Source organism: Mus caroli, chromosome 13 (assembly GCF_900094665.2).
Source record: "Mus caroli chromosome 13, CAROLI_EIJ_v1.1, whole genome shotgun sequence".
Classification (NCBI taxonomy): Eukaryota; Metazoa; Chordata; class Mammalia; order Rodentia; family Muridae; genus Mus; species Mus caroli.
The window spans coordinates 44662756-44689320 of record NC_034582.1 but is presented as its reverse complement, the minus strand read 5'-3'; the positions used below and the strand labels follow the sequence as shown (position 1 = coordinate 44689320).

Below are 26565 nucleotides of genomic sequence, written 5' to 3'. Positions count from 1 at the left end.
TACACTGTGTCTATGTTATTAGAGTATTTGCTTATAAAATAATGAACATTTGAATTTGATAGAAATGTTAATATATACAATAATCATCTTAAAATGGAAAAGTTTGTTGTTTCCAGAAATGGCCTCTAATTAAATCACAGATTTCTAGAAAACAAGAGTTCATTTAAAAAGTTACAAATCTTTAAAAAAAAAAAAAAATGACCTGTGAAAACAAGTATACCAAAGATAGAGCAGCCTGTCAGGCAGGGTTTCTAAGTAAGAGCGCTTACTTGCCATGGCTGTGCCATAAACCATCAGACAAAGAGAAGTGCTGGAGCCTCACCTGGTGCCCTGTAGACAAGGGGAAAGTGCGATCATGATGGAACAGTCCTTGGCAGTCATGGCTACTCTGTATTGCTGCACCTGTGGAGGAGAGAGGGCAGCTCCAAGTCACACAGCCTCCAAACTCAATAGAGCAACTGTTTCCTGCAGCAGAACCTGAGGGGAAAGTTAGGCGAATGCCTGACATATAGTGGAAAATACTCCCCGTGACAACACACATGCCAGCCCACCTCATCGCAAGCATGTAGACCCCAATGGGATCCCTGAGACTTGTGACTTGCCATCAATAAGTTAACCAGTTTGTCTTTGGGGGTTGGGGGAACAGAAAGTTCCTCGGCTTCTTAATATGTTGACCACACTGTATTCAGCAGTTATTATTCTGTACCTTCTAGAAGACACATGCAGGATATTTGGGGGGACGGTGGTTACAGCAATAGTGAGCACATTTTAGGGCTGTGTTTATACTAACTCAGCATCTTTAGCAGTCACTAAAGGTACCCCGCTGAATAAAGAGAAAACTGAAGACAGAACTGCCAGGTGATAGCAGGGACAGGTGCCATGCATCGGAACCTGCACAGTACCTGCCAGAAACCCCTGTACCCATACCACACACGTGTGACAGGCACATAGTGAGAGACAGAGTATCCACAATGGTCGCCTCGATAGCACAATTTGGGGAAGTTTTGTTTTGTTTATAATCCCCTTTGGTTTTTGGACCTTGGTATATCTTTTTGAGGATTTTAAATAGCTCCCAGTTTTATTTAAAAAAAAAAAAATAGTTACACAAAAGGAAATGCCTTATACATCATCACTGGTCCAGTAACTGGTCTGATGGCAGACAGTATTCTCTTCTGTCCCTTTGGACCATTCCTTTTGATTCACAGAAGAGAAGCCTGGGAAAACCTCAGGCTTCACTTCCCTGCAGGCAAGGAGGAGGAAGGAGCAGGAGCCTACACACCAAGCCTGCTGGCTGCTCTGGGCCTAAAGAGCACCAGGCTGGGGAGACAGCCAGCTCCCATCTGCACATCCTCCAGTTAACAGTAAAGTTTGTTATTTCAGGATACAAGAAAGAGCCAAATATAAAATGCCCTTAAAGCAATGCCAGTCTAACCGGTACAACAAAGAAGCCACACACAGACAGTTTTGTTGTTGTTGTTGTTGTTTTGGTTTTTCGAGACAGGGTTTCTCTGTGTAGCCCTGGCTGTCCTGGAACTCACTCTGTAGACCAGGCTGGCCTCGAACTCAGAAATCCACCTGCCTCTGCCTCCCGAGTGCTGGGATCAAAGGTGTGCGCCACCCACACGGCTCAAAGACAGTTTTAAAACCTAAACAACTATCAAGGATTGTATGTGATATAGTCCTAATCCAAAGACTAAAGAACAGAAGTGAGAAACTTGAAGAAAATATACCCAACCTATCAAAATGAAGAATGTCTTAAGTCCTAGGGCAGGTGTGGTAGTGTACACCAACAATCCCAGCACTTGGGAGGTGGTGTTGGAAGGATCAGGAATTCAAATCACCTTTACAGCAACAATGAATTTGAGGCCAGACTTGACATATAAATTCCTTTGTGTGTATGGGTGTTTTGTCTGCATGTTGTGCAGTTCCTAGGGAGGCCAAAAAAGGGCATCAAATCCCCTGGAAGTGAAGGTACAGATGGGTGTAAGCCACCATGTAGGTGCTGGGAATTGAACCAGGGTCCTCTGGAAGAGCAGCCAGTGCTCTTTAAATGCTGAGCCACCTCTCCAACCCAGACATATAAATATAAAATATTTACATATATAATGCATTCTTATCTATGAAAGGGTATTGCTACAAATCAAATACAAATTTGTAACAATTAAACCTCTTTTTGCTCTTGGGGAGGGAGGGTATCTCAGACACAAAACCACTTAGAGTACTGTGCTAGTGAGTTATTGAGCCAATTCAGTGGCAATAGCCAACTAGAAAAACTGGATGAAATAGTCAAAAACTGACTGAAGGCATTGCTAATAACAGAGACTACAGGGATTTGGGTCTGTTTTCCAAAGGAAGATCAACCTTCAATGCTGGTAGGACAAGAACCACATGAACCCTCTCTGACCCTGAACCTAAACTGGCAGGCCCTACCAGTAACTGCTACTCTACTTCAAAGGATCAATCCCAAAGCTGGATCAGAATGACACCAGCCTGCCAGTCCTCCTGGCAGAGACAAGCCTAAAATTCTCTAAGCAGCAAATGAACTCAAAAATAATTGTACAAATGCAATTTCTGACACACAAGTAAAAATATGCAGGCACAAGGCATGAATAAAAGCCAACAAAAGAGCACAGAAGGGCTGTGAGAACCTCTAGTTCCCTTCACTTCTGCTGAGAAATGGAAACTTCTCTAAAAAATACTTTTGTAAAAAGAGTTAAAACTGAAAAACAACCCCACAGTAGCATGGATGGGACATACACAGGGACTCTAGCTGTTGAGGTACCAAACACACATGCTGCTCCACTCAGAGAATCAGAACAAAAAGAACTTCTGAGGAGAACTGGAAACCATAAAAAATCAGCCATTTAAGAATTTTAGAAAAACAAAAAAACAACATTAAGCATTCATCAGATTAACTGAAGAGATGTGCCACAGAATAGAGGGGAAACTACAAGGGCAGCCAGCCTAAGTAAGCCAGTTAAGGCATCCTTCACTATGTCCACTGCAACAGTAATCCATACACTTTGTTTCTTAACAAGCTTAACACTAATTACCCACCAAGCTATCAACTGAACAAGGGAAGAGGCTCAGGTCAAATAAAAGAAATGAAAGGGCCTTTTCCCTAAGCTGAAGGCATCAAGCCCTACAGATCCCAAAGTATCTCCAGAAAATATTTAACATATTATTAAACAAAGCTAACCTGCACTAACAGATAAGTAAAGATGTTTTGGGGTATGGTGGCTCACCCCTATAATCCCAGCACAAGGGAGGCTGAGGCAAGAGGACCAGCCTGGGAAACATGAGAGCCTGTCTCAAATTTTAAGTCTAAATGACAGAGATAATGTCGTGTGTGTGTGTGTGTGTGTGTGTGTGTGAATGTATGCACATGTGTGCAAGGGCTCTCAGAGGCTAAAAGAAGGCAGTAGATCCACAGGAGCTGGAATTAGAGGTGAACATCTATCTATCCTGAAGTAGATGCTGGGAAATGAACCTAAGGTCTTCTCCAAGGGAAAGCAAGGGCTCTAGACCAATGATCCATCTGTCCAACTCCAGATTTACCAATTTATTAATCTATCTCCCTACTACCAGAATAACTTTTTTAAAAACAATCATAGCAATCATAAGATTGCTCAGTAGCTAAGAACACTTGCTACTCTTGCAAAGGATCCAGGTTTGGTTCTCAGCACCCATAGCAGACAGCTTACAACCACCTATAACTCTGGTTCCAAGGGGTCTAACACACTTTGGCCTCTTTGGGCTCCTGCACACACACATACACACACACACACTGTATAGACTCATGTCTGTTTAAAAGAATATGAAAAGATGAAAAGGACATGGTACAAATATTAGGCACAAGAATCTAAAGAAGTTCTATATGACAGAAAAAGGAAATGTAAAGGTAAGAAAAATATCCAAAGATAAAAAGAAGCTGGAAAGTATTTACTTCTAATGCCAGGGCACCTAAAAATAAGCCTCACAGTAGACTAGGAAATCCTTACTCTGCCCACTCGAAATCACTGCAAAGCACTGAAAGCCAGAATGCAGAGCAAAGGCACAGCTCAAATACCACTAACGAAAAGGCTCCCGAACACAAGAGCACACACAGAATGATGCCATACGTGAAGTCCAAAAGCATTCCACAGGGATACGGTCAGGACAGGGGACTTAGCCAGACTCCAGAGAGACTGCATACTAGATCTCAGCCTGAGCTCAGCAATCCCAGTAGGGGCTCTGATTGGCTTCTACTCATTGGGCTATACACTTCTTCTAAACATTTCCTGTATGTGCTATGTTTTCATAATCCAAACAGCTAATGAAATAAAAGCTCAAAAAGTAAAATGAAAATACTTAAATACTAGTATATCTAATCTTTATGATCATATGGCACTGGAACCTACCAAACCTAAACTCAGCGACTCATTTACACACTCACTCAGGAGGTGAGAGTAAAACAATGTCAATATCAACATTTGTCTTCACTTTTTAAAAAAATTAATTGAAGCCAGGCAGTGGTGGCACACGCCTTTGATCCTAGCACTTGGGAGGCAGAGGCAGGCATTTCTGAGTTCAAGGCCAGCCTGATCTACAGAGTGAGTTCCAGGACAGCCAGAGCTACACAGAGAAACCCTGTCTCAAAAAAACAAAAATAATAATAATAATGATAATAATAATAATAATTGAAATAGAATGACATTTTTCCCTTCCCTTTCTTCTTCTTTGTCTTAGGGTTTTACTGCTGTAAACAAACACCATGACCAAGGCAAGTCTTATAAGGACAACATTTAATTGGGGCTCAGAGGTTCAGTCCATTATCATCAAGGTGGGAGCATGGCATAATCCAGGCAGGCAGTAGGAGCTTAGAGTTCTACATCTTCATCTGATGGCCACTAGGAGAAGACTGGCCTCCAGGCAGCTAAGACAGGGTCTTAAAGCCCATACCCACAATGATATACTTCCCCCAAAAAGGCTACAGCTACTCAAACAATGCCACACCTCCTAATAGTACCAATCTCTTGGCCAAGCATATTCAAATCACCACATTATTGTTAAATGCATGTATGTATGAACAAACATAAGGCTATATGCACAAATACACACACACACACACACACACAACCTGCTGAGTCCAGTTGTCTGTTACTATCTGATTTCAGGGCTCACCACTCTGCACTGGATAACCAATAAGGGTCTAAGTCTCCTCCCAGCAGCCATTAGTTGCCTATAGTTCTTTGTCTAGCAAGGGGACACTGCAAACTTTTCCCCTTCCACCTTCACAGGTCTGTTTATATTGCCCGTGTTGTGGTACTGTTGTTATGCAGCTCTCTCTAGGAGAAACTTCCTCATAGTCTGGCTTTTAAGATCTTCCTGCCAACTTCCCAGGGACAGTGAGGTCTCAGACTTAGACAAGAATCTACTTTGCCTCTTTGCCAATCAAGCATAATTCTATACTGTCTTCTAAATCTTATCCTTACACCCACTGATAACTGTAGCTACCCCTCATCAAAGAAGCCCCTCTTTCCAGAAAACAGAGACCCACAGATACTAAACAACTAGACGTAATACAGAGATGAACTGCTCCTGGGGAGCCAGCCCAGCCCAGCCCAGCCCAGCCCAGCCCCTGTGCACAGCTCCAGACTGCACAGCTCCTGCACCTCTGTCTCCACACTCACTCCCCTTTTCATCACTCTTTAATTTGTCAGTGACAAATTAAAACTACCTCCCAGGAGCAATGGCAGCCACAGTGAAGAGGCTGCAGGCAGGTGGAGGACTTCCAAAGACTCTCCTCTAAAATGACCACACCCTGGTGACACTGACTTTAACAGCTCTTCCCTTACACATAGCAAGACTATGCCAAACTCAACCTCCTCTTCATACCAATTACCCACTTCATCCCTGAAAAAGACTAAGTAGGAGGCAAAGTTTATGATGCACACCTGTGCTCTCAGCTACTCAGGAGATGGAAGCAGGAAGAGTCCAAGCTTGAAGCTAGCCTGTCTCAAAAAGCAAAAGCAAATAACAACAACAAAAACCCTTACAACAGCACTGATTATAACAGTACAAACTGGAGACGACTCAACTGTCCACTTGGAATGCTGAGCCATTCGAGAGAATGAGGTAGTGAAATCTGACACAAAGGCTCACACACTGACTGTCCCATTTATAGGCAACACTTATAGAAAGACTGAAGTTACACCAGGGACAGAGACAATGACAGCTAAGGAGTCTGAGGAGTTTTTAAGTGACGTGGTTGTGGTGAGTAAAAGACATGGCGTAAAATTGTTGCTAAAGAAAACAACAAAGGGGACTGGTCTGAGTGATGACAACGTCAGGCAATGATAATGATCCAACACGTGAATAAATCTAGACAAACATGTCAAAAACAATATTCAAAACTGGGACCTTGAAAACTATCTTAGCTATAGGTACATGGTAGCATGCTTGACTAACTTGCTGCACAGTACCCCCAAATCTAAGATTATCAAACAGTAAGTGCACATATACTGGGAAAAATAACTGTAATTAAATACCCCACATCACGTGCCAGCTGGGGCCACAAATAAGTGAGTAACTACACTTTAATATGCATTAAATGCCACCAGTGGAAAAAACACAGATAACTTCCAAACCAGTGGAGCAAAGAAGCTACTGAGTAAGGGAACACACAAGTCACTCCAACCCCTCCCACACCTGTTTCTGGCATAGTTTTCCTTCTCTTCTGTGTCCTGTTGATGGAGATACTCCTGTACTACAAGAGCAATACTCTGATGGTTTGAATAAGCTTGGCCCAGGGAGTGGCACTATTAGGAGGTGTGGCCTTGCTGGAGGAAGTGTGTCACTGTGGGCATGGGCTTGAAGACTCTCATCCTAGCTACCTGGAAGCCAGTCTTCTCTTGGCTGCCTTTGGAACAAGAGAACTCTCAGCTCCTCCAGTGCCATACCTGCCTGGACACTGCCATGCCTCCCACTGTAACTGATACTGGACTGAACCTCCATTAAATGTTGTCCTTTATAAGAGTTGCCTTAGTCATGGTGTCTCTTCACAGCAGTGAAACCCTACCTAAGACAAATAAGCTGTCAGCAGATAAGAGGGCCCACCTAACCTGAAATATTAGCTGCTGGCCTTTCTAGAAAGCCCACTGACTCAACCTCCAGGTACTGCTCCACAAAGTGAGAGGTAAAAGGGTCATGGTGTCCCCAGATGACAGTATCTCTAAGAGGCACCTGGTTCAGCTAAAAAAAAAAAAAAAAAAGAGCAGACGAGCTTTTGCACTGGGTTCCTCTCAGCTCACTCCTGAACTTCAGCTTTATGAAGCACTGTCTCCAGTTTCAACTACATGAACATGTGTCCATCCTAAAAGAGAAGTGGAGCAATTGGATGTGGTACACTCTGGAGGCTCAATCCAAAGACATGACAACCTAGATCTACCCTGGGCTACAGAGTGAGACCCTGCCTCAAAAAGAGAAAAAGAGGGCTGGCTGATGGCTCAGTGGGTCAAAGCACTTGCTGCCAAACCTGACACCTGAGTTCAATTCCCAGAACCCAGAGGGAAAAAAAAGACAGCACTCACGTTGACCTCTGACCTCCACACTCTCATTGAGGCATATAACCAATCACCAAATACATTTTTTAAAAAGATTTATTATATGTAAGTACACTGTAGCTGTCTTTAGACACTCCAGAAGAGGGCGCCAGATCTTGTTACAGATGGTTGTGAGCCACCATATGGTGCTGGGAATTGGACTCAGGACCTTTGGAAGAGCAGTCAGTGCTCTGAGCCATCTCTCCAGACCCACACCAAATACATTTTTAAAACAATACTTTAAAAAGAGAATGGCCAGGCAGTGGTGGCCCACGCCTTTAATCCCAGTGCTCAGGAGGCAGATGGATCTCTGTCAGTTCGAGGCCAGCCTGGTCTAATGAGTGAGTTTCAGGACAGCCAGGGCTATACAGAGAAACCCTTTCTTGAAACACCAGGAATAGAGGGAAGGAGAAAGGGAAGAGAGAGAGAGAAAGAGAATGAAAGAGAATGAATGAGCCAAGCTCCACGTTCTAACACGTTCTCTGGCTTTGTGCCAAGTTCCCAGCAACATCTCAAAACTACACAGTAGCATCATGATGGGAAATGAGCATGACTCTTACATGTCCTGTTAGATCCTCCACATCCAATATATGTTTGTGGCTTGCCATTACCACGGAGACTCTGAACTTCCACAAGTATCTCCCCTTCCCAAACCCTAGGAACAAGCAATCCACGTCATTTTCAAAGAGTGTTCTGCACACACAGTCATCACTGGACCCTTTGGGAACTGTTCTGTTGGTCAGAAGTACTCCCCTGATCTATCCAACAAATGCAGTGAAGTTGCAAATGTGATTTCTAAGCTAGTACAGTCACATGCTGACAACTCGGGGGTTACAATAGTTCTTACCCTCAGCAAAAGAGCACTGTGAACATCTTTATACAGTTCTAGGGCGAGCACAGGTCCTCATTTCTCTAGGTACATCTGACTTGAAAACCTGACTACCAGCAGCCCATCTCAGAGCCAGCACTTTTTTTTAATATTCCCAGTGGAATTATTTCAGCCAAGGAAGACAGTCAACAGGATCTACAAGATGGGGCCCAGGGCCACCAAGCACTGGGGCCTGTGTCTGGCCTGTTAGGGCCAAGAGAAATTCCACGTGGACCCTGCATTATGGTCACCTGCCCACCCCACCTAAGAAACAGTGCAGCCTTCTCTGCTTTAGATCTAAGTTCGGGGCTGTCACTGCTGTGAAGGGAGAGTAGGGAAACTCTCAGAAAGACATGGGGCTTCTCAATGGGTCTACTCACCTTTGTTAATGCAAAGGCCACCGTCCCATCATCCTCAGTGGACAGATCAAGCAGTTTCTGGTAAAATACTTCATCATAAGGCCCATCAATCTGTAATGTTTTCCTGAAGAAAAAGCACCAAAACCAAATCAACAGGGTGACAAAGCTCTAAGGACTTTCAGTCACAAATATGTTCTGTATCACACAATGTAGCCCAACAATCACGTTGTTTGAAAGGCACCTAAAAGATCTACTGCTTTCTCTCATTAAGCCTGATTCTGCAACATCAAGATCTTCCACAAAACCCAGGGCTGCAGGAGGCTGCGGCTCAGCTTAAGCTGTTCACCATACTCTAAAGAGAAAGCCAGTGATGTACAAAAAGAATCCTGCCCATGAGATACTGCAGGTGCAGACATGGGGACCCACAGTGCAGTCCTAAGGCCCTAAGAGTGGCAGAGACTGCTAAGGAGCTACACTATGCCAGTGTTCCAGGAGCAGCCTGTGGGACAACACTGCCCTCTACAGGTCAGGCCCTGACATAGGCTATCAGAATGGTTGCCTTCATACATGCTTTATTTCTAGTGTCTGAGTGACCATGAATCTCACACCCAAACAAGGGACTTCCTGGACAGAGCTGGTTGTAGGCACCTCCTAGAGCCAGGTCCTAGAGCTCTGTTTTGTTCTGGAGTTCAGGCAACCTTGATCCCAGCCTAGCCTCACAGCTTCCTCTGGTGCCAGCCTCACCTCTCCTCAGGAAACTCCTCCAGGTATTGCTCAACCCGTTTGTACAGAGGGTAGAGGCCTTCGATGTCCAGCTGGTCCAACATCTGCACCTGGAGGGTTTTGTACAGAAGACAGCCCTTCGGTAACCCCGAGTGCTCTGAGGTGTTTTTTCCTACCAAGAACATCAGGGGAGAATGAGAGCAGGTTTATTATCAACTCTTGAAGACTGTGGAGGGAGACCCAGGAGGGAGACCCAGGCCTGCACAGACAGCAGAGCTCACTCTGGGCAGCACAGACAAGGCCTAGAGGCTCCAGCCTAGCACGGAGGCAGATTTGCACACCTCACAGAGGAACAAGGCTGACTGACCTCAGACCATCCTAAGGACCCAGTAGCTCTACACACACACAAAGATAGAAACAGTGCCTCTCCCTTTGGCCCTGGTCTGTCCAAACACCAACTCAGAATACCCTTAAACTCCATCACATGCCCTAGAAGTCACTTTATATTTAAAATTAAAGGATACCCTACATGAGATAAAGGTCAGAACTACAAGAAAACCATTCAGACATTCGCAAACCCTCAAAGACCAATTGGGGTTTCCAGAGTCAAAAAGCATTAAGTCCACACAGAGAGGGGCAAGATCTGGCTGCCACAGGACAAGCTAAACCATGCAGAGCCATGGTCTGTGGTTAGGACCTTGGCAAGGTCCCATCCGTCCTCTCTGGGACAGATGAAGAAGCAAAGCTCCATCCTTCACTCATGCACTCACAATGATGTGTACAGTGCCTTCTCAACCGAGCCTGACATCCCTGACCATCTCTCAGAATCAACTAAAGGCAGAGACAGGAGAGGGAACAATGTATACTCAAGCAGCACTCCAGCTGGACATTCTCAGCCACATAACCTGCCCTGGGTCAAGAGAGCAGGAGACCCATGCAATGAATGTGTATGGTAGGTAAAAGGTGAAAACCTACATGTGCTGATAGACTTATGCTATCTCAGAACCACAGGTGACAAGAAAATATATTACTCATCCGTGACTTAGGCCTGTTTGCACATCAGTGTCAAGAAGGTCTGTGAGGGAAGCCTCAGGCATCACAGAGCCTCCTCTTGAGTCCCAGATACCTAAGTGCCAGCACCCATTTGTGTCCTCCCAGACTATGGGTTTAATTTCAATTTCAAAACAAGAACAAACCCCCCAAAATTCACTTGTAGTTTTTACAAAAAAAAAAATTGCAGCCAGGTGTGGTGGTGCACCCTTTAATCTCAGGAGGCAGGGGCAGGCGGATTTTTTAGTTCGAGGCCAGCCTAGTCTACAAAGTGAGTTCCAGGGCAGCCAGGGCTACACAGAGAAACCCTGTCTCAAAAAACCAAAAAAAAAAAAAAAAAATTGCAAAACCGGTTGGCATGGGGAAGTAACAATGAAGGCTAGGCCTGTGGGGTTTCTGAAGAATACAGGGCACTGTCAAACTCAAAGGTCTCTGTAGTCCCCGAGAGTCACACCTGACCCTGATTCATGAGTCATCACAACACACTACAGTGACAGGGCTGCTCCATCTCCCTCCTATTGACCAAGAAGGCAACTGTACCCAGAGGCCCTGTGAGCCGGTCCTCACTCCATGGCACTCAGCCCAGCCACAAAGGACGCCTGGTCTGAGTTCTTCTCTTACACACAGACTGAGGAGAATCTGTAAGCACTGAGTCATTGCAGAAGACACACAGTATATTGCTAGAAACCATATAATCCAAGTGAGGCAAGCAGCTTACAGACCAGCTACGGATGCAAAAACAAGTCCTGACCCTCTGTGTCAGCTAAGCCTCATTCTGTGCAACTAGACCACATCCCCAAAGGTACCATGAAGCCAGGGACACAAAGGTCACTTTGTAGGTTCCACTCTGGATACCCATGAGAAGGGATAGTCTCAGTGAACCTGTAGACCCCACAACCTGATTAGGGAATGCCAGGCCCTACCTTGGTTGTGTAGGCTCCTGCTGAAAGGGCTGGCTTCACAGACTCGTGGGCCCTCGAGCCCAAGCCTCAGGGCACCAGCTCGGGCTTTTTCTGAGCTGCTCAGCAGCACCCTGGTGATAACATGCACCAGCTCACGGATCACAGCCCTCGTGCAGTGAGGCCCACTGGCCAAGCCGTTGGAAGGGAAGAAGAAGGGCTTCAGGTGGTGAGCAAGCTCCTTCAAGTCAGCCACAGGGCTCCGGGCATCACCACAACCATAAATCAGCTCTCCATTCTTTAGACAGGGGAAAAAAAGGAAAGGGAGAAGGGTCACACAAGCTGACAGAAACACAAGCAGGGGCAGGGCACAGAAATAGGACCCTGTGTTCTCAGACGAGCCTAATCAGGGTTGCTGCACAGTAACTCCTCAGAAGAGTCCCACTCTCCATGCTGTGTCACAAGCATGACTCAAAGGAGGAAAGGTCCAAAACCTTCAGGCCAGCTCCCTGGACTGACACCCTCAGACAATGACCTCACAGCTGCAAGCAAATGTTGAGCATAAAACCACAGATGTCCACAAATCACCATTTACTTGAGGACCCAAGCAGTGACTAGAGGTTAGGACTAGGCCCCACAATCCCCAGAGCCTCAGAGCCAGTCCTATGGTAAGAGGAGTGACTGGATCACTGACAGAGAAACCTCCTGTTTTAACACTGTTGATCTTCATAGAGCCCCCCAGAGATGCTCCTTACCACACAGACTTATTCCCAGAGCTCAAGCAAGGATACATGGTGCCCACTGCTGACTCTGGGGCTGTGATAAGAGCCTGACCCATGCACAACACCAGGAGCATTTTAGGGTTCTTTGAACTACACACTTTCATATTTTAGCCATGTGGTGGGCCCTCTAGAACTACCCTGGGGACCCCTGCCCTTGGTATCTTCTCCACATGGAGTCTGTCCAGTGTAAACAACAAATATGAGCAGACACAACATCTCAGCACCCATAAGGCTCTTACCCAAGATACCACAGGGTAGAAATGCCTCACAAAGTAACAGCTAGGCTGACCCTCTAAGGCTCTGAAGCAATGAGGTATAGTATGAGATGCTAAGGGCTCAGGTGAGCAGTAGTCCTTGAGAGAGATGAGAAGGCCCTGCTCATCATGGGATCCTGGGATGTTTTTCTAGAGGCCCTGTCTAGGCGCTGTTCAAGGGACAAATGAAGGTAGTGCTCGCTATGCTAGGCAAGAGGAAAAAGGTGACCAAAGTGGAGCTAAGACACCCAGGGTAGAGCCATGTGTGCCCATGGTGAAGCTGGCCCCTCCTCCAGACCCAAAAGTGGCCAAGGGAGTCCTCACAGCAAGGTCTCACCGCAGCATCAAGGGTCTAGACTTGAGGGACACTGTAAATGGGAGATCCAGAGACAGTGTTTACACATACAAATATAGCCATGCAAGGATCTTATGGTGCATCCAGCAGACCACAGCCTAGGTAGAGTGGGGACTCTAACAAAAGCTCCTGTCTCTCAACACTGTCTCACCACAAGTCCAGTGTCCAGCATGGGATCACTGCGAAGGCAGCTTCTCCAAGTGGGGCTATCATAGCTTCAGGAATTTCTGCTTTGCTGTTTGCAGCATTGGAGGGAGACGCGAGTGCACAGAATCAGAACCAGAGAGTTGCCAGTTCTTGCTGTGCAGACAGAACTCACTGTACTGCTACCCCACTGTTATAAAAAGCCATCACAGGGCAGATGACTCAGTGGATGAGGGTGCCTGCCACCACGCTTGATGACTTTAGTTTAAAGCCAAGGACACACATAATGGAAAGACAGAACCAACCCTGCAAGTTGTCCTGACCTGTACACATGCGTGCACACATACATACATACAAGTTGTCCTGACCTGTACACATGCGTGCACACGTACATACATACAAGTTGTCCTGACCTATACATATGCGTGCATACGTACATACATACAAGTTGTCCTGACCTGTACACATGCGTGCACACGTACACACATACAAGTTGTCCTGACCTATACACATGCGTGCACACGTACATACATACATACATACACACACACACACAATAAAAGAGATGAAAGTTTTTTTTAATTTTTTATTCTTAAAACAGTCATTGAAGATCACATCCCTTAGCCTGCCTCTTGGGAAAGTACTAGCTGATCTCTGAATCCTTCCATATGGATTACACAGAAACTGCAGACCAGATACCTCAAATGTGACCTGACAGGTTCAGAAATGGGCTCAAAGTTGAAGAGATTTATCTCCAGAATTCATATGTCAGATTCCTAATCTCTTAAAAAGTAAAAAACCTGGTGAGAGGGATGCCCACCATGGGAAGAAAACTGACTCACAAGGGCGACCCTGTCTCCACAAGGACCACAGCAAGTGCACACCCACAGCCATTTTTATTTTTATGTTTTTGAAAGAGTGAAATTAATTAAAACTCTCTTCCATTCCTGGTTTTGAGGAGATGGAGACAAAGAAGGATGTTGATTACTCTGACCAGCGTCTAGGGCAAGGAAATTCTCAAATTAGATCTAGTTAACACCAGCCCGTGACACAGCAGCAAGACAGGACCTCTCTAGCTCACCTGTCACTTTTCCCAGACCAAGTGAGACACAGGTCTGGAGAAGCCCATTCTCAGTCTGCTCCCTCACACAGTCTTCATGCTGCCTCAAGCCTACTGATCACTTGAACAATGCCAAAGAGAACTCTAGAGATATGTTCACAGCATGGACACAGCCACTACCTCCTTCCAAGGCTAGCCCTGCCTTGTCTCCTCCCTCCTTCAGCTCCATCTGCTCTCCTGCAATGTCAAGGACAGAGCTCCATCTGAGGCAAGCCAGCCTAGACACCTCGATGTATGTTGTCACAGAACCTGTGGCCAGGATCACAGTGTGGTAGGTTAACTTGGAAACCAGCGTGGACTGGAAACGACCCTTACCTTAAATATCCTAAGATTATTCTGTGTCTCCTGCAGCAGACTTCTGAGGGCAAAGTGCATGCGCTGCTTATTTCTGAAAGGACAAAGCAGAGAAGGGGTTAGGCTGCAGGCTGGGCCTCACAGCCACACACACACAGCTCCAGGCTGAGCTGGACCTCAGCTGCCTTACTCCAGTAACCGCAGCCTGAATGCAGTAAATGCAGGAAGGGAGCTTAGACTAGGGCTCAGAGGCAGCCACGAGGAAGCCTGCAGAGGCAGGAGAACCAGAAAGCCATGGCACATCAATCACTCAAAGTCCACGTAGCTCTCGCCCTTCTGTAGCTTCCAAAGCCTGCAGCAGACACTCAAGCATCGTGATCCCTGTGACAGATCTCTGGAAAGTTCAGGAAGCCCAAAAGAGACAGGAACATGGGCCCTTCCCCCCGGCCCCCTCTCAGAGAGCTGTGGGACTGCTCCCTCTTGAACTCTGCCCTACTCATTAGCAACTGGCACCTGCTGTCTCCTCACTGCCCCTCAGGCTCCAGACCTTACCTCACCCAGGCGCACCTCCATCAGTGTCCCTGAACAGCCCCCTTCTCACTCCCACATGAAATCTACAGGGCTCCCAGGGATGCAAACCCATCCCAAGCTATGTCCTAAGGTCACACTGGGGACAACACGTCAGCATAGTCACCACAGCCAGCTCTGAAAAGGCTGCATTATGAACATGTCGAGGGCAGCTCCTGACTGGGTTTGACAAGTTACAAATTTTCAACAATACTCTGTATTATTATCTTCTTCAAAACATGCAGCTTTGGGTGCACAGGTAAGCCAATCATGACTCTCCCTTAATGCACTGTCAACCCGATTTGGTTCTCACAGGAAAAATAACATTCTTTTCTTGAATAAGCAAAGAGCCCTTTAGACAGAGCAGAGCCCCATCTCCACCTCACAGAATACCTCCATTTCCCCTTTCACCAAATCCCACATTTACCTCCTCACAGAACTTCCATAAATATTTCCAAGCTCATGAACACCCACCCTACAGCACATACCCCACTGATGACACATCAGACAGTCACTACCAGCAGCTTACAGAATACACCCTACTTTGTCCACAGTACAAAATACTCCATCCTCGCAGGGCAGTGGTGGCGCATGCCTTTAATCCCAGCACTTGGGGAGGCAGAGGCAGGCGGATTTCTGAGTTTGAGGCCAGCCTGGTCTACAGAGTGAGTTCCAGGACAGCCAGGGCTACACAAAGAAACCCTGTCTCGAAAAACCAAAAAAAAAAAAAAAAAAAAAAAAAGACTCCATCTTCTTGACCTCACCTCACAGCCCCCAGGGCCCTCCCTCCCTCATAGAAGATCCCAGGCCCCACTATCCTCACTTCACAAACAGGCCTCTGGCTCCCCACCCCCTCATACACACACCATCAACACCTCACAAAATAACCCTCAAAGCCCCCACCTCAAAGGTGCTCCCTTAGCAGGTACCACCCACCCTCAAAACAACAAATCAGAGGGACTCTTACCCTGAGTAGAGGTCAAGGGGACAGTATTTACTGATTTTCTTCCACTTTCCAGTTGCTACCTGGTAAAACACCAATAGGACGGTATCAAATACATGAGACCACAATGGGCTGCAGCCTTGACCAGGAAAAGGACCTAGGTATACAACCCTAAATAGGAAGGAGCCAACTTGACCCCTCACCCTAGGAAACTCCAGTTACTCTTAGCTTCGGTCACTGCCAGTGCAGCTACTCGTGTGAGCAGAAGAAAAAAGCAGGTACTTAAAGGTTTGGCCTTGAGGATGGCAAGTCTCTAAGCTGCTAACAGCCAGGGATAGGACACTAACATGCAATCTTGTGCTGCCAGTAGAATGATAACCCAACACAATCTTTTGTTGTAGCCACTGAAGTTTAAAACTGAGAAAACCTAAAGGAATCTAAAATAACTACACAGAGCAAAGAGGCAACAGGGATGGGGCATGGCTTTTGCTGCAGATACTAAGATATTTACTGCAGGAGGAAAGAACGTTCACTCACTCTGCAGGGCCCACACACAATGAAGGGATGAATGAGTGTATGAATACAGCCACTCCAAAAGATGGGCTAACGCCTGTCAGCACTTACTCAACTGGCAGAACAACACATATAATATGATGTCATGCTTGCTTTAAAGGTATACTTATGTATCAAATACATTTTGAGAAAAACATACAACACAAAACCCTCAAAGATCACTGTAAGGGGGGAGCACTGGGTAGAACAAGTACAAACAATCCGAAAGAGACACCAGCAGCAGCACCTGTGTTCTGTATATGCTGTTACCATAGGAACGTGTCTGGAAAGGTAACCAAACTGAGAGCATGAATCACACTAGAAGGAGGTCTAACTACCAGTTATGAATGGGTATTATTTCATAATTTTAAAGAATATATACTTCTTAATCATACCATATAAGCTGGCCATGGTTTTTATATATAAAAAGTAGCAAAACTTGCCAGAATCACCTCGGAAAGTGTCTCAAGTTCTTTAAGAATCCAGGGAACACACACTTTAAAAAAAAAAAAAAAAACAGGTAAAGAAGTAGAAAGTTTGTTAGTTAGGAGCACTAGCTGCTCTTACAGAGAATTCAGGTTCTTACACCAGCATATACATGGCTGCTTACAAATGTTACTCCAGTTCCAAGGATTCTGACAGCCTCTTTATGGCCTTTGTGGGCTCCAGGAATAGAGTGCATGCACACATGCAAGAAACACTCATTCATAAAAATAAAAACCCATCTTATTAAAAAAAGAAAATCAGCTAAATCTAAATAAGAATAGAAACCTTGACACATTGTTTTGTTTTGTTTCTTATATCACTGTGTAACCCTAGCTGGCCTAGAATTCTTTCTGTAAACCAGGCTAGCCTTGAACTTGCAGAAATCTGCCTACCTCTACCTCCCAAATGCTAGAATTAAAGGTATGCACCACGATGCCCAGTTTCTTTCTGACACTTTAAATGTCCTCTTCTCATCCCTCTGTCCTAGTTAGGGTTTCCATTGCTATGATAAAACACCGTAACCAAAACTGACTCAAGGAAGAATGGGTTCATTTCATCTTACACTGCCATTTCTGTCACTGAGGAAAGTCAGGGAAAGAAGTCAAGCAGAGCAGAAACCCAGAAGCAGGAACTAAAGCAAAAGCCATGGAGAGCTGCTTATGGGCTTGTTTGCCAATGGTTTGCTCAGCCTGCTTATACAACCCAGGACCACCCACCCAGAGGTGACTGTATTCCTTGTAGGGTACTGCCCTCTATGGAATGGGCCCTCCCACATCAATCATTAATCAAAAAAATGTCCCACAGGCTATTCTAATGGAGACACTTGCTTAACTGAGGTTCTCTCTTCCCAAATGACTCTAGCTTATGTCAAGGTGACATAAAACTAGCTAGCTCCCTATCTGTAGCCCCAAGGGAAACAAACATGAAACTGTTAAGTGCACAGCAGCCTGGCAGCCTCCAGGAAGAGCACAGAACAGGGCAGGCACATGCACAGCCTCAGCCTCAGAACGGTCACTACCGCCCTGCCTGACTCTCAGTTCCAAGAAGGCTGTCCTTGCATGGTTGTCTTTACTGACCTGATTGAGAGCCCATACACTCCCAGAGGTCTTTTGGGAGTATTTGTCAAAAAAAAAAAAAAAAAAAACCCTCCAAAGGCTACAGTTTCACTTCATGGCTTCCTTACACAGTAGATAACAGTTAGGGCAAGCAAACATGTAACCTAAAACTCAAAAAGAAAAAGCTGAGTAATGAGGATGTACAGAGGGTCTGAAAAGCTCTTAACACATTCCTGAAATCTAGAAAACCATGGACAGGCTTTGGAAAGACCAGAGGAAGCCCTAAGCTCTCACTTGAGCTCACTTGAGTGAGGTTCCACGGAAGAAAAAGGTAGAACAAAGCCTGAGAACCCTGCGGAAGACTCAGCCCACACTGAGAGACACACTGGCTTGAGAAAATATCAATCCCAGAAAGCTCATCAAGTAAAGAGTTCATAGTTCAGGAACTATAAGTGAGCAAGAATAGAGACTTTATGGGGCTGGCAAGATGGCTCAGAGGAGGAAAGTTGTAGAGCAAGCCTTGGAGGCCTAGGTTCCAGTCACAGAACTCACAGTGTGAAGAGGAGACTGACTCCCAAACTGCCGGCTGACCTCCAATGTGTGCCTTAACATGTACACATCCAAATAATAATAAAGTTTAAAACATATATATAGCCATTACAGAATAAGCAGAGAGGTCACTAAACAAACTGTACCAACCAGGCATGTTTGTGAGACCATGGTCCCAGGACTTGAGAGGTAAGACAGAGGAGAAAGTCTACAGTCAGTCTGGGCCACATGAGACCCTACCTCAAAAACAGTTAAATGGGTTGGCAAGATGGGTCAGTGGATACACCTGAGTTCAATCTCAGAACCCAAGCAAAAAAAAACTGAATGTAATTCTAGCACTTCTGTGACAAGATGGGAGGCAGGAACGAGAGACTCTCCTGGAAGCTTGCCATCCAGCCTGACTAGAATAAGCATCTAGCAGAAACAAGAGCACACCTGGCCTCAGCGAGGCAGAGAAGTGACTCCTACAAGGAGTCCTTTGGCTTCCTCACTCAGGAGCTCTGCACAATGCACACATACACACATATGTAAATAATACATCACTTAATAGCAGTAACAATTAAAAGGGGTTGAGATAGGATAAGAGAAGACAGATGACCAGTGTATGTTATATATTTTACATATGAAGTTATCAAAGAACAAATTTTAAAAACTTTTTACCTTCTGAAAAGAAAATGTTATGGGTGTTTTGCCTGCATGTGGGTCTGCACACCTCATACACATATCCACACAGATACAAACCCAACATCATTTAATATACATTTTAATAACTAAGTAAGTGTGTACTTGAAAAATGTAACTCAAATGAAGAGTAACTAGAAAGGTCAGCAGCTCTGTTGAGTAAACAGGAGATCAGCCCTAACTGTTAAGATAAATTCCAACACACCCACCCCAGGACTGTCAGAGCCAAGGACAGGAACTGGGTGCAGTACATGCTTACACTCCTAGTGTAAACCATCCTCAGCTACTTACGAATTCAAAGCCAATATAGGCTACATTAGACCCTGTCTTCAAAAAGCAATAGAAGGGAAGGGATAAAGGGAGAGGGAGGGAAGAGAGGAATCTTGTAACATTGAATCAGTAATTAAAAAAATCTTCCAACACAAAAGACTAAAGTAATTGGGGCTGGAGAGATGGCTAAGAGGCTCAGAGGCTGCCCTTCCAGAAGACCTGAGTTCAGCCCCCAACCCCCACACAGAAGCTCACAATTATCTGTAAATACTGCTCCAGAGGATCTGGGCACCCTCACAGAGATGTGCAGGAAGAACACCAATGCACAAAAGACAAATCTTTTTTTTTTTAAAGATTTATTTATTTAACATATATGAGTACACTGCTGCTGTCTTCAGACACACCCCAGAAGAGGGCATCAGTCCCATTACAGATGATTGTGAGCCACCATATAGTTGCTGGGAATTGAACTCAGGACCTCTGGAAGAGCTGTCAGTGCTCTTAACTGCTGAGCCATCTCTCCAGGCCATAAAAACAAATCTTTAAGAAGAAAAATAAAACACAGTAATCAAAGCAGTATGACACTGGCATGGAGACAGACAAATATAGCAATAAGAAAAGGGACAGAGAGGAGCCCCTCACCTACATGCCAAACATCTTCAGCAAGGGTGCCGGGACCAATGCTTAGAGAAAAGGACAGTCACAGAAACCAAGAAAACCAGATACCTATCTATATGCAAAAACAAAAACAAAAACTGGACACAGCACCATACACAAAAATTAACTGAAAATAGCTCCCATTGCATAAAATAAATGAAACCTCCAGAAGAAACCAGGGAAGGTTCCCACCACTTTCAACAGTGACTGCTTGGTTAAAACATCAAGACACACACAACAAAGAAACAAGAAATCAACTGAACTTAATTAAACATGTTTATGCAAAAAGGGCCCACTGAGAAAAACAAGAGCAGCTCCTGCAAATCACCTCTAAGGCATCGGCAAGCCGAGCACTGCAACTCGGCCATGACGGAAGGAGAGAGAGTAGGGGGGAAGAAAAGCTGCAGCAAAGAGGATGGAAATGAAAGCACTGTGAGGCCCAGGCTCAGAGAGCTGACAGCCCAGCTCTCACATGCAGAGCCTCTCCAGCCTCTACCTTTCTGTATGATGTAGGGATATGTTTAAAGGCCAGAGAACTAGAGCAGAGCCAAGTGGAAGTTGGGAGTGGGAGGGTGGGTGGACTTTGAGGGAGAAGAGTGTAGGGAGGACTAGGGCTTGGCTCAGGTGGTAGGTGCTTGCCTTGCATGCGTGAAACCTGGCACTTAGTGGCCAGCACTGCATAAACAGTTTGATCCACGGATGTCTCATACGGTGGAATGAGAGAACCAAACACAAGCTGTCCTCTGACCTCCTCACACAGGTACCCACACTTGAACACACACAGCCACAAATAAATTATAGTCAAAAAATCAAAACTCTTGAAATAATAAAATCAATATGAGCTGCTTATGGAACAAAAAGAGGATTCTCAGCCATTCCTTTTCATCTTCTGAAAACTCCAAGTGGCTTCCCTCGGGCCCAGATGCCCTGTGCTCTGCACTCCTGCACTGGACTCTAATCTCACCTTGAGGTGCTGGTGCATGCAGTATCGGCACACCTTGTGCTTCATCTCGTGGGTAACATCATTTGAGAAAGGAATAAACCCACATTTTGGCTGTAATGTAAGAGAAAAAATGTTTAGGAAGAAATCACGTAATTCTCAACACACACACACACACACACACACGAGACTGAGAAGAACAAGTATCAGGTAAAAATATTCCCAGAAAACGGTATACCTCTCTGCCTCCAAGGGCAGCCCTCTCACTGAGAGGACTGGCAGAGCTCTGCCTGGCTTACAGGAGTTTAAGACAGTGCAGCTTTGTACTCTCACTGGCAGACTAGAAGGAGTGGAGATGGGTCCAGGGCTCCCAGCTCCAAGAAGCACAACCATTGTTCCCTCTGGTATTAATGTATGACCTGCAAAGCGCCCATCTGATAGTTGCTAGGTTTCCAGAACGTCAGAGATCCCAGCTGCCTTCTAAAATCTGCATGCTGTCAGCACACACTGCCTGAGCTTAGTTCTGAACAATGTAGTGGGAGACACAATGTCCAGCCCTCAAGGATCACAAGACCCGAGCATTTGGGCCAAGGGATGCCTTGGGGGTCATCACCTTTCAGAAGGAAGGAAGAGGAGAAGTTTAATGGTCCTGTGCGGTTGAGGGGAGGAGTGGTGGCTTCTAGGGCAATTGGCCAACTACTGAACAAGGGCAGCTGAAGTAAGAGAGTCTTGGTCTAAGATCTAGAACACTGGGTCAGTTCACAGGGACTTCTGCAGGGCACACAGGTGTCTGTGCCTCTGAGAACGTCCTCCTGGACAGGAAGCAGTCTCTAGTCAGAGTCTTCAATGCAGGAAGCAGCAAGCACATGGCCAAGACTGAGGTTCTGAGATACATCCTGTTCAGAAGGGCACCCAACATGTTCTTCCTGATCCCCATAACCAAAGTTTTCCCAGCCCAGGTGTGTGGATTGGCTTCTCCATTGTTAACACCCAGGAAGGAACCTAATGTAGTATCTAGGGGCTATGAAAGGGAGTAGAGCACACAGACACTTAGGGAAGCTGTGGGAAAGAGGCTAGTTGAGCTCCTGAGAAAGGCTGAACTCATACTCAAAGCAGGGCCAGGGAGACTCACTGCCTGAGAACAACCGTTCCCTTTACCTGTAGTGCAGTCCCACCATGAATGAAAACTCACCTTAATCTCTACACACAGAATCGGCCGGTGCTCTGCAAAGTGGAAGGTCTGAAGTCTGGTTAAATTGGGAAGGCACATAGCATAACCACTGAATGTGTCCAGGTCCTTGTCACAACGGGACTCTGGAAGACAGGGTAAGAGTTACACATGAGGGTCAAGATAAGAGAAAGCCAGCCCTATACTACTACAATCCTGGGGGAAGGAGAACAGGATAGCCTCAGGCAGGCAATATTTGGAAGTGGGAAGACTAGGACATATAACCAGGCTACATACTGCCATCGATATAGGATGAAAACCTGAGTGAATCAGTAGGAGGTCAGCCTTGTCAAGCTCTAAACCTTTAACACTGAGGCTTAGAAAGCTTCCTGGAGGTATATGCCATCACATAGTCACCATAGGAGGGGATGTCTAGACTCTCCAGATCCCATAACTCTTCAATTGGCAGATTTCATCCTGACCTCCCACTGCATAAATCCTAACCACATAACTGAGATCTAAGGTCTTTTTAGCCAGTCTTTAAACCTGAATATGACCCTGGGGAACTTTAAAATGTGCAACAGATATCAGAAGTGAGAAGAGTCTTGGAAATGGCTACCAATTCCACCACTCTCTGCCCAGAACAGAGAAGAGAAAGGTCCTCCCTCCCTCCCATCTTTTTCTTTCTTTCTTTCTTTCTTTCTTTCTTTCTTTCTTTCTTTCTTTCTTTCTTTCTTTCTTTCTTTCCTTCCTTCCTTCCTTCCTTCCAACTCTTGATTCTTTGTGCTCCCACATCACCTCAGCATGCTCTGCTAGAAGCGGGCTCTTGGCTCCAGGGAACCAGCTTCCCTTCCAAAAAACAGACTTGTTCCAGCCGTCATTACAAAGGGTAACAGAGTTCTTGTTACTATAAGAAAAACTCCATATAACCCTGGCTGTCCTAGAATTCACTGTGTAGACCAGGATGACCTGGAACTCAGATCTGCCTGCCTCTGCCACTCCACCAATTTGTTAAAAGTCACCACTGCCCATCATGAGAATTATCAGATTTTCAACTGGGATTATGAAATGAAATGGGGATGCTAAGCATCTATCTGTGAATGAACAGAGCCCTGAAACAGAGTCCTTTGTGGACTTGAACACCAGAGCCCAGTGCTGTCCTGCAGTCTACACCACCCTCTCCTGCTTCTGCCCCAGACAGACCTCAGAGTCTTATTTCATTGAATCCTATTCAAATCAGAAAGGATTTTATTGTGTAGAATTCTATAGCATTATTGCCTGGTAGAGTTGATAATGAGACAGTTTCACAACCCACACATGGACTTTACATGCTTGATCATAAAGAATAAAAGCTTTAGTCTGGTTCTTGCCATCAAAGCCACCAGCAAGCACAAGAAAAGAGACCATAGGGGTGGGGACAGAGCCTCTGGCCACAATACTGCTGCAAAATGCCTGAACCTAACCTGGGTTGAACACTTCAAAGACAAAGGTGTATACCTTTAATCACAACACTTGGGAAACAGAAGCAGGCAGGTATCTGGGCATGGAAGACTAGCTGGTCTACACATCCAGTTCCAAGCCAGCCAGGGATAGATACATAGAGAGACCTGTCGCAAAAATAAATAAATAATATATACACCCTTACCTGGTCTTTCACACTGTATCTTTAAACACAGTCGTTTCACAAACTCTAAAGGCAGCTGAACAACTTCCTGAAAGAAAACACACATAACGTACAGATTTCACAACGTCCTGAAGACTGTTAATGCTTCAGAACTATGCATAGTTAAACACAGTTGAAATGGTAAATTTCACAGTATGTTTCATAGTAAAATACTATAGTTTAAAAACATTCTGTAGCTGGGCGTGGTGGCGCACGCCTTTAATCCCAGCACTCGGGAGGCAGAGGCAGGCGGATTTCTGAGTTCGAGGCCAGCCTGGTCTACAAAGTGAGTGCCAGGACAGCCAGGGCTACACAGAGAAACCCTGTCTCAAAAAAACAAAAAAAAAAACAAAAAAACAAAAAAACATTCTGTGTGCCAGTTTGGCAGTAAGAGCTGATCCATTATTTTCAGAACATGTAGAAGTTACACAGAAGCAAGAACACTTCAGTGCACTAAAAGCAGCCAGCTCTCCACAGAGCCAGCCAGAACCCATGACACCAGTGACCAGCCACACCACCAGCATCTCTTGTCATAGCCCATCCTGGTCCTGTAGCATCTATAGACACAGAACAAGGGCTGCAAGGAATCCAGCCAGATGGCCAGCAAACTGCACCCCCTGAGCAGCAGCTCAAGCTCTGACAACACTGGGCACACATGCCTGCTGCTCTCACTCCCTCAGCTGTTTATTTGCAACTTTCTATGCAAAGGAAAGCTGCATCAATTTAAACCATGTTCTTCACTGTCATCCCTGCCCTATGTTCCCAATGTGACAGAATGGAGTCTTCAGAAAAATTTCCTAAGTGACAAAGGAAACCTGGCTAGGACAAAATTGCTGGAATTTGGCCTGGAAGACCCAGCTCCCCTTAGCCATCTAGTCTTGACCAGAGACTCCCACTCAGCCTAGCATGCCAGGGCTGGAAGACATAGTTCCCAGCAGACAGTACCTCTGACAACCTTTCTCCAAGAAGTTATGGGTAGGTACCAACACTATTCGATGGATAGATCCTGTGTGAAAACTGCAGGAGTGCTCCTAAGGGGTCACATTTGACCTCCAAACATCTCCAACCCTACACATTGTGGAGGAGAGACTACAAAGTCAGCAGCCAAGGAAAGGCAAAATGGAGACTTTCAAAGTCCCAAACTCAGAAGACAAGTAGGCCAAGGGACATCCCTTATCTAGTCCCTCCCTGACACAGGAAAGCCAGGACAGTAAACTCCAAACAGACAGCAATGTTAAGGGCTTCCAAAGCGTTTCTTCTACAGCCCTCAGTGAGTATCATACATAGCAACTCACACCCATGCTCGCATCCACAGGCCTCCTCCAGGAGGAGTCTCTGGGAATGGAACCACACTGATTCTTAAACCACAGGAGCACGGGCCAAAGATATCCTTCGAGTTCAAGGGAAATATACGAGGTTCTCACTGGAGAACTCCACTACTCAGGCACCTCTGGCAGAGATGACTGATTGCCACGTGGCACAGCAGGTAAGAAAAGCTTGGAGATTCTCACTGCACAAGAGCTATCACTGAGATGTCAGAACTGAGTATAGAACTAGATGTCAACTGAGATTAGAATAAACAGCACTTACCCCACAATGAACATAGTTCTCTCCCAAAAAGTCTTTCATGACATTTTTGCCAAAGTCTACTATGTTCTGCAGATGCTGAAGTATCTCTTCTGAGGTCTGGAAGAGGCAAGCACAGGATAGCTTCAGGATGGACCTCCAGGAAGGGCTCCTAGTAGCCCCCACTCCCAGAAGCCTAGCTCAGGACAGATTAAGCTGCTATCCATGTACCCCACAAACCTCTGGAGAACTCACCACTCATACCCAGAAATGCTCTACAGTCAAAATATGTGCAGGTATCACCCAGCTCCTACAATTGGATCTTGTCAGAACTTAGCCTGACAGAAATTCTCAGAACACACCCAGTAGCCATGTACAGCTATGCCAGAACTTCTGATTTAAAAAACAAAAAACCATCTGGAGAACAGAAGGATGAGTACATGAATCCCACCAGGAATACACTGCCTAGGAAAGCCTGGTATGGCATCCACTGGGGTGGGGTGCATGTACTCTGTAGCCACCGCACAAGGACAAGCAAGGATAAAGAGGATGAAGCATCCAAGACACAGCTGACAGAAAGAGAACACCTTGGGCCATTTCTCTTCATCAACTGAGGTGGTCCCATGGGATACCTGAAGCCCACCCTATTCCCTCTGACTGCTCAACCCACTTTTGACTCTCAGACTTGTGCACAGTAAAAGGCAACATTCCTGCTGGCTCCTGGGAAACAAGGCCTGAGGGTCCCATCTCCTCTGTCACCAATGTTCCATAGCTGCCTCTGCTCTCAGACACTTGACACACTGTCTCACAGATGATGTAATGGCCTCCTCAGAGTCCCACCTTCCCCACTATGAGGTTCTTGCCCTCACAAGCCAGGCCATGTCCATGGGGCCCTCAGGTAGCTGGCCATGCAAAGCAAGCCAGGCTGAATGTCTCAGTCTCCCACACCATGTGCTAGAACAGCAGGAGCAGATAAAAGGCTGTGGCCACAGGAGCCTCCAATATTCCACATCTACCTGAGATTTACCAGAAATCGA

The 26565-nt window shown here is 45.8% G+C and overlaps 1 protein-coding gene across 2 annotated transcripts in view; it reads right to left on the bottom strand.

Annotated features, from left to right (window-relative positions):
* Ippk (inositol-pentakisphosphate 2-kinase) overlaps window positions 1-26565 on the bottom strand; it is a 40846-nt gene that overhangs the window by 3956 nt on the left and 10325 nt on the right. For both annotated transcript variants that reach the window (XM_021179810.1, XM_029468185.1), the window contains exons 3-12: window positions 25553-25648; window positions 23945-24011; window positions 22324-22445; window positions 21156-21245; window positions 15966-16024; window positions 14453-14525; window positions 11507-11780; window positions 9555-9705; window positions 8832-8934; window positions 323-402 (exon numbers count right to left, since the gene is read on the bottom strand). In XM_021179810.1, coding sequence (XP_021035469.1) covers window positions 323-402; window positions 8832-8934; window positions 9555-9705; window positions 11507-11780; window positions 14453-14525; window positions 15966-16024; window positions 21156-21245; window positions 22324-22445; window positions 23945-24011; window positions 25553-25648 — 1115 coding nt within the window. The remainder of the gene's footprint in view (window positions 1-322; window positions 403-8831; window positions 8935-9554; window positions 9706-11506; window positions 11781-14452; window positions 14526-15965; window positions 16025-21155; window positions 21246-22323; window positions 22446-23944; window positions 24012-25552; window positions 25649-26565) is intronic.